Source organism: Chrysoperla carnea, chromosome 3 (genome assembly GCF_905475395.1).
Source record: "Chrysoperla carnea chromosome 3, inChrCarn1.1, whole genome shotgun sequence".
Classification (NCBI taxonomy): Eukaryota; Metazoa; Arthropoda; class Insecta; order Neuroptera; family Chrysopidae; genus Chrysoperla; species Chrysoperla carnea.
Window position 1 is genome coordinate 12,958,514 of NC_058339.1, and position 16,086 is coordinate 12,974,599.

General features: G+C 28.1%; 1 protein-coding gene across 1 annotated transcript in view; it reads left to right on the forward strand.

The window, feature by feature from the left end:
- LOC123295865 (discoidin domain-containing receptor 2-like) overlaps nucleotides 1-16,086 on the forward strand; it is a 470,079-nt gene that overhangs the window by 276,145 nt on the left and 177,848 nt on the right. Inside the window, exon 5 of the mRNA XM_044877326.1 lies at nucleotides 13,846-14,025. Coding sequence (XP_044733261.1) covers nucleotides 13,846-14,025 — 180 coding nt within the window. The remainder of the gene's footprint in view (nucleotides 1-13,845; nucleotides 14,026-16,086) is intronic.

The following is a 16,086-nucleotide window of genomic DNA, read 5'->3' on the forward strand; positions in this document are numbered from 1 at the left end:
TTCCTATTCGGGAACAATCGAATATTTTCAAATATACCCTAGTGGTGGGGTAAAAAATAAAAATGCATGCCATGGGGTTAGAGATGATATTGGGGGTGAAATGCAAGTGTGGATAAATGATCGAATATTTTCAATTAAAACCCAAGTTTAGTACCAAATAAAAGGGCACGATGAAAGTAAAGTTACGTTTAAAAGTTGTTAAATCTTTAATCGGGAGCTTATCAAATTTCATTACATTTACGAGAAACTTCTCATCTATTTCCATGCAACCATAATTCCTCACAGCGAAGTGGGTGGGATACAGCTAGTAATATATAAAATATGTTTTGTATACTGTATGTTGCTAAGGAGAAATATGTATTTTTATCGATTTTTATTTTGTATAGTAAAAATTCACCTTGAAAACCAGTTTAAGATTTCATATAAAAGTCATGTTCGAAGAAAATATCATCCAATTATACTGCATATAATAAAAATATATATGTTAAGGCCGGCCACTTTATCTACTTACAAAAATACTTCAATAAACTTGGAAATTTTATCCGTGAACTCGATATATTTAAACGGATAGTAAATGTGAATATATTCATCTTTGTCTGGCTAATATCAAATCACATATAATAATAACATAACCTAGTGATTCTTCATTCAACAACCTTCTCTTCTCTTTTCCTATAAATGATCTCACATTACCATTACTGATCATCGTTCTATTTAAATGAAGAGGTTTTATGTAAGAACTAAAAACTTTTCAATTGGTCTTCATATTACAAAGACTAGCTGGTATTCTATTCTACACTGGCTTGAACATAATAAATATATTACGATTATATCCTATGAAAACACAGGGTGCTCAAAGTTGTGGAAAACTGAATCTGCAGAAACTGTTTATGGCAGGATAATTTAATGTTGGTCTTTCCTAGATTGTACTCAACAGCTTGATAATTGATAGTTTACTCTTTGTTTAGGTATAATTCGTTTTATGATAAAAATTATTAAGCCTAGCGATTTCAACCCATATCAGATTATATTGCTGTATTGTGATTGTTGTTCGAATTATACCAACTAATTGTGTGTAGTCTTCTCATAATCAGAGACAGAGAAGGAGTACATTAATGAACATATACCTCCCCTTTTTTGGCTAGTTTTTCATTCAATAGTGGAGCAGTGGAAAAATGAAATGTTCATCATGTTTGCTTCATAGGTGCCCTACATTTGCTGATAGATCGCTCAGCAAAGACACGTAGGCCTATGTTGCGATAAAAGTAAGAAAGGCTGAGCTTTGGGCTTTCGCCCTTTGGCTTCAACATACGGTCGTTATGTCCCACATTGCAAAACTCTGCCCGTCAAAATAACTATCTTTAATTTGGGTTTTTACAGTGGTAAAATAAAGCATTTCCCGGCTTAGTTCTTTCCAATTTCTGCTAGGAGGTCTTTGCCAAGAACTTTTTAAATATACTTAACTTGTAAAATATAGTCAGAATACTGACGCCTTCGATGGTATTTTAAGTTTGTTAAGCTTATACCTTCCCTGAACCGTGTTTGGATAATAGTACCTAACAAATAGAACAAATAGAACCATAGAAAATCATTGCAAAAAAAAGTGGCGGATTTCGACACTAAATTGTAAAATAAATAGTGATAAATGTGAAATTGTGGATTTTAATTCCACACATGTTATAAAGAAAGAAAACTATCAAGGTATTAACAGCTATTTTTGGAACATCTTGTATACTGAGATCTGTTAAGATGATTGGAGTGGAAAAACGATGGAAGAAATGTGCTTAATTTCAATTTTGTATTCATGAACATTTTCAATAAAATTATTTTATGTTTTCCATAATATTAAAGAAAATTTATCTATTATTATTATTATATTATTTGAAATATTATGTATACATATATCTATCTATATATTGATTTGTTTTACCGATTATTATGAGAAAAGTTTGATAAAGAAATAAAAAGCAAACACAAACAAATGTATAATGTTTTTCTACAAATTGAACATTAATAAATAATATATGTCCTGGAAAGTAATATATATTTATTATTCGAACTGTCTTTTACTCTGTTTAAAATTGACTCTTTTTTATTTTATCAAATAATCGTGAACTTTCGATCTTACAAGTAGACATACACAATTTCAGATAATGATCTCATAAATAGAATGGCAGTAAATGTGTAAGTAAATTAGTGCATCTAAGTAAATTAATTTCATACAATATTTTGAAAAAAGAATAGAAATCAAAATCAAATGATTATACCACTTTTAGATAATATACTTTTTGAACTGTAAAAACGTCATGGGAAAAAAACATCGACGTCATTAGCGTATAACATATAAACTTTTATATAATTTTTATTTACTGATTGTAAACAATTTTGAATATATTAAATTATATTTTATGTATAAATTTATAATATTTTCAATGCACTTGATGTGTGTATCTATAACTGCATTTATAACAATATAGAGAGTTTATGAAATATTGATGAGTTTTTGAAATATGTAACTGTATTACAAAAAAGTAATTAAACAAAGTAATCACAATCTTCGTTTTACTTTACGAAAATTGTTAATGTGCCCCATTGTAAAAGCTTCAAAATATTTTATTCAAAAAGCTTTAAAGTTAAATACTTTCATATTGACTAGAAATTATGCAGCCAAAATTGAAAATGGGTTTTTTAACTTGTGGTCGAAGGAAGTATAACATATATTTTGTAATAAATAACAGGCATTATGTAAAAGGTCTTTAAACATTTATCTTATATATTTAAACGAGCAATTCTTGTATATATATATATATATATATATATATATATAAATATATATATATATATATATATATATATATATATATATTTATATATATATATATATATATATATATATATCAACGATCTTGGAAATGGCTCCAACGATTTTCAAGAAAATGAGTATGTAGTAGTTTTTTGGGGCGATAAGTCGATCTAACAAGGTTTCATTTGAAAAAAACGTCGTATTATTCGTTTTTTCATGAAAAACTGAAACATACATCGCAAAATATGACTCTTCCTGACATCTTTTGGTGTATATCGTAGTTAATGAAATACAATGCAAATTATAACTCTTCCTGACATCTATTGGTGTATATCGTAGTTAATGAAATAAAATACATTACCGACATTCAAATTGGTATTTGTGTGGAGACATTTAAAACGGTCTTCTATTCCTTCCTTCTCGGTATTATTTTATGTTATTTGTATTATTAAAGAAAGGAATAGTTAATATTTTTTATTTAAAATTATGACAGACTGACGGTGTCAATATAAAATTAATGATAAATATGACAGCATTCCACTCAGCTCAATGACTTCAAACATTCGTATCCAGCTAGAGTCACTATAAAATTTTTAATTTCCTAGAAGGATTGTGACGATAACCATTAATTTTAGATAGTCTTGATAGTGCAAAATTTTGTCTCGAGTTGCAATATAGGTTAATAATAATGTTGTTATATAAATATTGCTCTTTTCTTGCATTACGAAACAGCTACGACTGGTTAATCCGTATTAAGAGGTATCTACTTTGTGACCAGACGGTATTCTTCCGCTTCAATTTTTATGTTAAATACGTACAATCTAATTATTAGGAAGATATAAGCACAACTACAAACGAATATAAATGCTGCTCAGAAACATTAAAATTTCATATCCAATATTTGACGAATACTCTATACACAATAAACTTCTCTCATATTCCATATACGTATACGAGAGTACATGTAATGCGCAAAGTGTAATGTTTCAATCAACATTTTAGTAATATATAATTGTATTGGGAATTATAATCGAATAAGTTTGTTATAAAGGTTATATAACACATAATATTGTAAACTGCTCCATAGTATATAGTATAGAATTATTAATATTACTATAGTTGGATGGTATACGTATTATATTCACTATGCCAACAACATTCATAGATAGTTGTTAGTTCTAGAACTATGTTATTCTGTACATTTATATTTATTATCTATGGTTCGTATTCAATTATAACATGCATGTAATTAATGGTGCTTATCTATTTGTGTATAACTAGGCACATACACAACGGAATAAAAAGTTTGGTTTTGAATTAGTTAGAGTAAAAAATCATATTATGGGGTTAGCCATTGAAACTGCAAACTAATCGCATATATCCTTAAATTCTCATCTTAGATAATATTTATAGAAATTAAGTACCATTTTTCTAGATTTTCCCAAAAATAAAATTGTTAAAGTGTTGTGAACGATTTGGCCTGGCAGTGTATCACGACTACTGCAGGAGTTGTCACAGTGGTGAGGAGTAGGAGACAATGTCTCATCTTCTCTGTCACTGCCCAACTCTTTCCATGAGAAGATGGACCTACTTGAGTCAGGCTATCTTTAACAACCTCTCCGACCTAAAGTCCGTCGACGTCAAAGCTCTCCTGCTGTTCTTAAACAGCTCCAAATGGTTCATGGAGTAGTGGCCGGGGATGGGCCAACCCTTTTTTCGGTATCATAACGGACCCTATGGTCTATGTGTATCCCACTCCAGGACAGTCACTCTAACCTAACCTAACCTAACCTATATTTAAAGTATTAATGATATTTAGTGTATTTACGTAGAAATTGATAATGAAGTGAAATATTTTCCGAAGAGCCAAAGGACACCTATTTTATGAATGATTACTAGTTACATTTCTTGAATGGAAGCTAAATTTTTCCCGTTAATTTCAACCTTTGTGATATAGCGCAAACTACATGCCCAGTTCATGTTATCAACGAGATACTCAGAGCTTTGCTTCTTGCTTACTATCTCTTTTGCATCGATGTTTCGCATATCACAAACTGAACTCATATGTACATGCCAAAGGCTCGACTACGTCCTTATAAGGTCGTCTGTTGGGTAATAATTTAATCACTCTATGCAGAAAAGATATTTTTATTATATCTAAATTTTATTTATGAAGTTTAAACTTTTACCGAGTATGACTTAGGGCGATTAATTCCAAACCTTTAACTAACAAAATGGCATATAGATAATAAGAAGTAAACATGGTGTTATTTTTGAGTTGCTATTTTTCTTGTACCTCAAATTCCGGATCCTATATGTACATATAAATATATGTACATATATAAAGCAGTTCGTATTTTACCAAGAAAAGCTATAAGATATTTTAACGAAAATACCGAGAAAAAAGTGGCAGGAAGAATGTTTATATTAGAATAGTCAGAATTAGAAAAATACACTACGAAATACATATTAGAATTTTGTTGTTATTGTTGGTAACAATTAGAAATAAAAAGACATTAATAAGAATTAGTTTTCTGTTTGAGTCTCTTTACTAATTTTTCAAACTATTAGTTTGTATGTACAATAACATATATTGAAAATGTATGTTACATGAATATTAGAGGATTAGCAGAGTTACTACTTGTTTAATAACACTGTCTTACCCAAGAGCAATATAAATTTAAATTAGATATTTGTAATAATCATAAGTATACGCTGTTTAAATATATTCATTATTGCTGAGGGAATGATAAATCCTAAATAATTGACCTTAGATCATTTGGTAAGGTTTTGTGTGGTGTAATGTATTTTAAATGAGGTCGATCGAAAAGCAAGAATATCTCATTGACCCCAGAAAGCTATATATTATTTAGATCATATCTTAAAATTTTATTCTTCTTTGGGATTTTTGCTGTCTATACTGAGAGAAGCGTTTCTTTTCATCATTGTAATTGGCTTTGAAGTATTCTGTAGAATATATCTCAAACAGACTAGTAATTTTCGATACTTAATTGAGATATTTCAAAAATTGAAGGGATTGTTTTACACAGTTAAAAGTTATGCACAGTTTCCAATTTTTTAAATTGTAAAATAATCATAATTCATTGAGTATATCAGAAAAGGTGGCCATAAATCGTTTGACATTTACTGTTTTAAATTTTTACAGAAATCTTTAAATTATGGTTTAAAATGATGATCATTCTGCTCCATCTAAGATCATTATTTTGAACCATAAATTAAAGATTTCTGTAAAAATTTCAACTAGTAAATGTCAACTGACTAAAATTTTTTTAAATTTTTTTAATTAAATATCTTTATAATTTATAGCCCATGTGTTATTCTGATGTATGAGCTATATTGCTGTACAGTTTCATTAAAAACCATTCGCTAGTTTTGATGTGAAAGCGTAACAAACAATCAAACAAACAAAGAAACAGACATTCTTACTTTCACATTTATAATATGTTGGGATAGGGAAGTTCAAATATCATGCTTATATGTAGTTAATATGTAGTTTTTTGTAACCCAAAGTCCTGAAAAAAACTCCAGTAATAATTTTAAACCGACATAAAAAGTGTTACTAGTAGGGTGGAAAAGTTTTTAAATTTTACTTGTAATGTTCAATTATCAAGAACATTTCGTTGTTTCTGATAACATTTCACATGTTATGATTAATTACTTACCTTATTATTTATAGATGTTGTGTAACATGTTTGTATGTATAATATACGTAAGTAGTAACGGTAATGTACCGAGATGTTTTAACAATGTTGTTCTGAGAATTATATTATATAATACATCCGAAAAGCATAAGTTTCTAAATAGTTTTTGATAGAGCTTTTGTTTTATGTTGTAAATATATTTATATATACATATAAAAGTATTATATCTCACCCAATAGAACAATATTGTAATGTAGTTATATATATTAATAATATTAAATATAATAAATAACTGTAAATATTTAAATACAATAATTATATAATGTCAAGTACGTAGGAAATATATTTTAAAAAGATGGGCTGTACTACACCAAGTTTTTTTTAAAGCATGCCCTTCCACAATCTTTTACCTGCTATACTTGCCCTAATAATTTTTTAATAATGAAAGAAACTTTTGAAATATATAACTCATAAATGACAATTGCAACGTTTAATTCGGGCATAAATTGCAACTTTCAAACTAGAGTGACTTTGTGGCTAGATGAAACTCGGAGTATAATAAAATTCTCAAAAACTATTCGACCAGTCAATAAATGAACGAGATTTTTGTACTTTCTGGGTCAAAATTACCTTATACTGAGTTTTATCGAAATAGGAGGTTTAAAAAAATTTTTGATTTTTTGCAAAATTTTAAAAAAATCCCTTTTGAAAAAATTGAAAAAAATGCAAAAAAAATTTGGTTTAAGAATTTGATGAAACTCGGTGGAAGGGGTAATTTTGGTCCAAAAAGTATAAAAAACGGGTTAGTTTAATGGTTGGATGCAGAGTTTCTGAGATATCGCAATATTACGACCAAATAATGAACTAAGTTCGATTTCCGATTCTACAAAAGCGTGCATTTCAGTAAATATTTTTTTCACTACTTAAATTTTTTCACTATATAAAAATTAATATTAACATTTTTCTAAACATATTCAGATAAGTAAATATAAATAACTGTAAATATTTATTTTTGTAACCATGAAATGGCATACGTATCATGTACGCATAAGGTGAGTTTTAACTCACCTTACCGTTTTTTTGGTTTAACCTGTGATAAAGCAAAGTTATAACATTTGTCTTATGAATGCCATATAACCCAACTATTGACTACTCATGTTGCGTTAATATTTACCACAAAATTATACTCCTTTACAAACGGAATAATAAAGATATAATTTTTATACCACATTAGACAGAATCATAAGACTTCCATTAAAACGTGTTTTCATTACGAAAATTATTATAATGATTATGATCTTACAAATCCCTTTAATGCTTTTTTCGGGTAGTGTAGGTACTACATGTTTATACCGTGAGCATATTATAATAAAGTGATTCTATATGTAAATCTATGATTCTTTTATCTAACGTCTACAGAATTTGACAAAAATAAATTAAACGATCGAGGAAAATGAAGTTTTAACTGTGACGCAAGTGTCAGGCTAATATGGAAAGTTTTCGATTTTCATGTATCAACAATTTTTGTTTGTCTACTTACTATTTATATAAGATATTTGTGGCAACAAAATACTAAGCAAGTACACCCATTAGTTTGCAACTATCGAGAGATGAAAATGGAGTTTTACGATCATTTAGAACCATTTACTCGATTTGCATTAAGTTGTCTTTCGAACCACAGTTAAATATCAGTTTTAGCGAATTTAACTGTATCAACTGAAAAAAAATCTTAGAAATTTTGGTACTTGGACTTACGGTCTAATAGAAGATCAAAATTTTAGGTCATAGTAATAATAATAATTATTTAATATATTAATATATTCTCTGTATCATTTATATTGGTTTTCGTCTACATAAGTAGATACCATATACGTACACATTATGCCAACATTGAACACTCTCTGTAAATGTTTAAAGTACATTATTTGTACAGGATGTGTTATTAACCATTGTATTTTGTAATTATAAATGTGGTAGCTTTTTTCCTCCTTCTTTCCACTCAGATCGAATACAATTTTTCTAGGATATCAATAAAATGGATTTTTTGAACTAAATGACGCTATAAAAATCCAAAATATTGCTCTATCACATCCAAAGTATATCCAATTTTGATAGTAAAGTAAAGATTTATAATAATTTTGGGTCATACTTGTGGATAATTTTGAAACTGTATTTAACAGGTTTCAAGTAAGTGTGGCCTAGGATCCGAAATTTTGTACAAAGGTGAACGGTAGCAAAAAACTAACAAGATAGATGAAAAGTTTAACCCAAAATTAGTGGGTTTCAAAAAAATTCCATTTAGATCGGACAAACTTTGACTGTGTTATCAATAAATTTTGAATTTTTTAACTTAATGACGTCATCAGAATCCAAAAAATTTTAATTTTGTTCTATCACATCTAAAGTATATCCAATTTTGATTAACCAAGTATGGAATGCTCCTAAAACTATTTCACAAATATTCGAAAAATGTAAGAAAATCAGTTTCAAGCTTGATTAATCCGCTTGGTTTTACTCTCCAAAAAGTTATCATAAAAGTTAGTGACTATTCCTTTAGCCGTGTGCTAAAAAAATGACCTGACAATTTCATGTTAGTGCATTTGTTCTTTGGTTTTATTTAGATTCTCCTAAGCTTGTTCTATTCACTTACACAATTCCCATGTTTTTTTGTCGGTTCCACTAAATTTGTTTGAAAAGTAATTTAATGGAGAGTATTCTTAGCTATGTTTCAATAAACTTTTCGGTGGTTCTTAAATTTTGTAAATTTCACTTGCTGTATCAATGCTGATCTATCTTAATATTTTAAATCTTCATTGTTTTCCGTGAATTTTCGGTAAAAGAGGACGCAATCAGCTTCTGACATGTAATTTAAAGCTCCAGATGTATAACTAATTATAACCAATAATAGTTAATAATCAGTAATCATTAACCTATTTAACGTTAAACGCGACCTCGTATTCAGTTTTTTTTTAAACGAAATTAGAGAATTCCCGGCAGTGAACATCGAAAAATTTATTCTGAAATCCTGAGACTTTCTTATTGATCACGAAGATTGACACGAAGATTGAAGATTAGACATACACCCTATATACAATATATATATTATATATAACCAAACCCATTCATACATTATGAAATAAAATACGAAAATTGTGTTTATACAATTGGATCTATGTATCACCCCAAGAGTGCTGTAAACTCACCGCATAATATCCCATGGGATATGCAAAATATATATACATATACACGTACTAGAAACTTGTCATATATATGTTAGGTTAGGTATAGGTACTACGTATATTACAAAAACATATTTATCCTAATGTGAAAATGTTGCTTTTCTCTATTCTAAAACACATAACCAAATTTTATTTGTATATGTATTATGTATAACTAAAAACAAAATATATTTACTAAAACTAATGTGTTCAATATAAATCCATATATGAATAAATAAAAGGTACCTGTTTACCTGCACCTTTCTATAAACTAGCAGCCTTATTATTATTATGTTGGAACACAATAACACACTTGTAATGATTGTTTTGCAGTATTTCTGGTAAAACTATACGAGGTTCTATTATTTTAATTGAGTGGGAATATGGTTTTAGGTTTCTGGTCTGTTGTGTTATTAAAATTATGTTATAGTAAAAGCTGTGGTTTTTGAGTGTATATTTTAATTCATTTAAAATACTTAATTTTTTTTTACTGCTGAGATCTCAATATCGAGTACGTTAGTACCCACCTTTAACCATAGTATAGGCTTCGTGAAAGATTACAACTGAAATAATTTCTTTTCAATAACTATTTTTTATCATTATTATTTGTCTTGTTTACTTTAATCATGTATACGATATTTATTTACATCAAAGTCTCTCGATTATAGTTGACGATTTTAATTTGATACATACAGCGTAAACTAAATATTGACAAATATCTTGTCTAGTCTTGGTTCGAGTGTCTTTAATTATTTTGATTTATTTATAAAATTCATATAATTGGGATGGCGATTAAATATTTTTATCACTTGAGACGGTGATTTTTGTATCAGGTTATTTTTATATCACTTGAGACGACCAGAAAAGTGATGTTTACGAAAAAAAGTCTCAGGCAAGAGTTTATTTTTTTATGAGAAATATTGATTAAATTAAAACTTACAAGCTGGGTCTTACAAATCCAAGACACAATTGACCTGTGTTGCTCATTTTCGAACTCGACTTAACTTTTTACGCCCTAAGCACGCTTTTTCGCTAAATCTAAGCTTGTTATCTCTATTCAGTATTGGTGTTAAAACGCTATAAACTTGGTACCACCGATTCATTGACGATTTTATTAATAAGAAAGTAAAGTTTATTTGGAATACACTTGAGTCACATTTTTTACAAATGTAACTAAAATAGCTGTGACTGAAAACCAAATATGGTTATATTCAAACATTAGGTAGGTACGATAACTGGTGAAAAAGCTTCCATTATATTTATATATGTCTATAAACATCATATGGTTTATATAACTAATGTTTTTTGTTTGTCAAAAGTTACAAGTTTATAAATTATTATCGCAGGCACATCCAACCAACTAACGACACTTGTACAGCGTGTACAAAAATTTCTGTGTTTGACATTTTTTTTATCATTTATCTTTAGAGAAACTGTTGAATTTTTATGCAACAAGGTCGGATAAATCTCTACATTATTGTTTCTGTTAAACAAAAAATTTAAATAACTTTGAATAATAATATCTCAAGAATGAAGCTGGATTTAGAGACGGTCAATCGAAATTTTTATGGTAAATGTATTATATTCTTAATATGTATACACATATTTAGAGTTTTCTGTCGATATGCTCATAGCGAGACAGCATCCTTAAATGTAAAAATAAACTCCCCGAAAATTATCGTAAATACTGTAAGTTTGAAGAAGAGAAATCGTTCAAATACTAACCCATTTCGAAAGTCAAAATCAATTTGAAGAAATATGGATCTTAAAACATTCTGTATAAAACAACAATATTACGAAATACAACCACAGAAAATATTTGAAACTAGTAATGGCTAGTGACTCTTCTCTAATGCATCGTTGTTACCCTTTTACACATGTATAAAATACCGGGCATTAACAACATCACCCAAAAACAACACAACCTAACTGAAAATAAACATTAAAATATGACTCTCTGGAATATTCAAAATGATTATATGTAGGGAAGGTGAAAGAGCATCGAGTTGTGAAAACATTAATATACCGACTATTTTAACACTGTTTCGTGGTTTTCTATTTTAGTTTTGTATAACCCCATAATGACATTCATATAATAAATGTGATACTGGTGTGAGTCCACTGTAGTAGGTATTGTAAATGGGTGTATGGATTTGTTTATATGGATTAGTTGCTAGTTTTCCGTTAAAGATGTGTATTTAAACCTTTTTGGACAACAATTGATCGATCTTTACACACATACAAATATCATTTAATATGTTGGTAACATTTTGAAGTTTGCTCAACGTGATTAAAATATAAACATCTTTATTTGATTTATTTTTAACAATAACAATATTTTTCCAATAAGCTACTAAATCGTCGTCTAAATATTTTTCAATTACCTATTAATAAAGCCAAATATTAAAAAATTTACATTCCTAAGTAAAATTAAATATTTGCTTTTCTATCTTAAGTGGCGTTATCGGGCCAGCAAATTTTCCTGTTAAAAAACTATAAAAGTCGATTGATGTCAAAATGTGTATTTATACCACAATCATTTTGACGTCTCTAAAAGGCACAAAAATGTTCATCTTAGAAACTATTCGCCCAGTCAACAAATGCAACCGATTTTAGTACTTTTTGGGTCAAAATTGGGTCAAAAGAGAAAAACACACAAAAAATTTAGTTTTGGAATTTCATGAAACTCGGTTGATGTGGTTATTTTGATCCAAAAAGTTTAAAAATCAGGTTAATTTAATGATTGGACCTACAGAAAGTTACAATGCCAGCGAATATCATGAGCAAAACATCATTTTAAAAAAAGTTATGAGTGAGAGCTATAACGTGGTAGTCTTTGTTTGAAAAAGGATAAATTTCCCAGTAAAGCGGGCGTTTATCTGCTAGTCTAATATATAAAACAGTTAATCGTCGTAAAAAATTAAATTTACAGAAAATTTTTAAGATAGTCAAAAATTGATGGACTGGCAAGAGCTAAATAATTAAAGAAGCATGCTTCTATTAATTTCTGTTTATATATCAGTATAGTTCATTGTTTTCGTTTTAATAGTTCCTAATTAGTCAACATGATTTTAGTTCCCACGACATCCAATAGCCAGAAGCAGTACAACTGAATGTCCAATCGAACGAAATGGTCAACTTAGATATAAATTCATGTACATTTCCATACGATTAAATGTAATACGAATTTTGTAATTGATATAATTTTATAAATATATAATGTATGAATTTCATAACGTATATAGATTTACATTGTTAATTAATTAATTTATAATAAATTAAATCCTTATTTTTTGATAATTTCTCCAAAATAATATCTACATTTTGAAAATGATATTACACATAAATCCATTCATCATTTATATATAAAATATTCAAAAGAGACAGTTACAGTTAACGAATACATAACAGGATAATTTATAAAATATAAACATTAATCATTTATTTATTAACAGGACAAATAATTTATGACAAGGATATTATAATATGTAATCATTTTACATTTCAAAAAATATTTTATTTTTGTGTGTACGTGAGATGATATCTGTGTATCGTTACTCGTCTCATAACAAAGCGTTTATCAAATATTATTAATGACTTTAATGAATCAGCTGCGAATATATATTAATTACTAGAGTGATACCCACCCGCTTCGCTTCGTTTAAAAGTAAAGATTGATAAAGATTGATCTCGCTTATCACCTTTCTATAACACTCGAAATAATGGTAAGGAATGTTTTACACAGCTAAAATATATGTTTGGCCTTCCATTTTTTTAAATGTATAATAGTCGTAATTATTCATTGAGAATATCAGAAAATATGGCCGTGAAATATTTTATACTACTATTTTTACAGAAGTCTGTAATTTATGGTAATACCAAATTAAATTAATTTTTAATTTTTTTAATTAGTATATCTTTATAAATTATATCTCATGTGTTATTCTAAAGTATGAACTATATTGTTGTACAGTTTCATTAAAAACCATTCGCTAGTTTTAGCGTGAAAGCGTAACAAACAAACAAACATGCTTACTTTCGTATTTATAATATTTAAAGATTTCAAATACTTGTGATATTATGATGACATTTTAGGGTAGCCACTTGGGTTCATTGACTGATTTTAAAAATTGTAAATTTATTCTTGTTTCTTTTGTTTCAGAAAATATTGTTCGATATTCAATGCCACAAGGTGTAATGCGCGGTGATGAAACGAATTTATTAGATACCAGCTATGATGGTATCCTGGATCGAGGATATTTACGAGATGGCTTGGGACAATTAGTAGATGGATTATATGGTGAAGATGATTATGATGCACGTGTAAATGGTGAAAACTCAGGTAAGCATATTTGATTTTAACTGTAACATAACTTGTACGTCTTTAGTCAACACAAAATAATTTTCATCATTAAATAAGTTTTTTCGTTGCATTAGTTCGAGTCAAATTCTCATGAATGATACTGGAGTATTTTGCATAAGGAACTGATAAACCTCCAAAATCGAAATTTTGTTGATAGCTAAAGTAAATAATACAGAGTTATACAAACAAAATTGGAATAAAATTGAAGTTATTACTAATATATTCGCTGTTCATTAAAACGTATCAAAAAGTACCATATTGGTAATTTTGACAAACCAAGTTTGTAATCCTACTCAATTTGGGTCAAACTTTTCAAATTTGTGATCAAAATAAACCTAGCTCCAATAAATTCCCATAAGTTCGGATCAAATTTGTTTGTATTATCAAAAATATCGAATTTTTTAATTTTATGACGTCATCAAAATCCAAAAAATTTAATTTTGCTCTATCACATCCAAATTTTATCCAATTTTGATAAACTAAATATGTAGTCCTACTAAAATTGGGTCATACTTTTCAAATTTGTCATCAAAATTAACCTAGCTTTCCTAGGTTTCAAGAATGTGGAGTCCTGGTCCCAAAATTAAGCACATTAGTGATAGCTAGCGAAAAATTGACATCACCACTGAAAAGAATGACCCAAAGTTAGTGGGTTTCAAAAAAAATTCAAATAAGATCTGATCAAATTTGAATGTAATATCGAAAAAAATCGAATTTTTAACTTTATGACGTCATCAGAATCCAAAAAATTTAATTTTCCTCTATTACATCCAAATTTTATCCAATTTTGATAAACCAAGTATGTAATCCTACTAAATTTGGGTCATTCTTTTCAAATTTGTTATCAAAATTAACCTAGCTTTAATAGGTTTCCAGATTGTGGAATCCTGATTCTTAAATTCAGCACATAAGTAATAGCTAGCGAAAAATTGACATCACAGCTAAAACGAATGACCCAAAGTTAGTCGGTTTCAAAAAAAAATTCCAATGAGATCTGATTTAATTTACCATGATATCAAAAAAATCGTATTTTTTAACTTTATGACTTTATGTAATTTACTAACTTTTTGTTTTACGTATAAAACCTACCTTCGGTTTTTCGCCTCTTTTATGTGCCGGTGGCAGGTGCCTCTTTGACCACGCCCTAGTTACGGACCTGTGTAGTTTCGCACATTTCAACCAATTTTAATGCTATAAAGATGATAAAATGATATAAAAATACTAAAAAATGTTTCAGTTAATGTTTTGACATGTCATTTTAAATTCTATTAAGTACGTATTTTCAAATTTTCAGCAAAAGCAAAATTTAATTTATTCACAAAATATATCTGTCTGTTTGAAATATATATCAAATCAAATAAAACAATAACTGTTTTACAACATATGGACAAGAAACAAGGTTTAAGATAATCAAACTATGCGTGTAATTAGAATTATAATCAAGATGAACTTATATAAGTGTGTGTGTGTGTGTGTGAATGCGTATGCTGTTCAATCTTTTGTATATAATTTGCTTGTACTATAATATAAATTGATAATACACACATTGTTATCAAATGAAAATTGTTCGGGTATGAAAATGCTTTTAATAAATTTTCCATTTAACACAAAGGTAATGAATGTGTATATTTGTTATATTTGCATTAGGTATATAAGTATTATAGAATTATAGTTTTGTAGTGAAGAGATAGAAGCTTCAATAGAAACATTAAATAAATATGTTTATTAATAATTATTATATTTAATAATAATAATATTATTTGTTATTAAATAATTGTAAACTAACATACATATGTTTTAGTTAATTTATTTGTTCATATTTAAATTATCTATTTTATTATTATATATACCTATCTAGTATCTATGTACACTTGTAAACAATTGTATATGTAGCCTGGTGAATTAAAACCTGCTGACTGTAAATGTAGGGGAAAATTTCATAACTTGATCTAAAATTTTCATTTTTGAACCCCCGAACTAAAGAAAGGGGTGTTGTAAGTTGGACTGCTATTTGTGTGTGTCTATCTGTGTGTCTGCCTG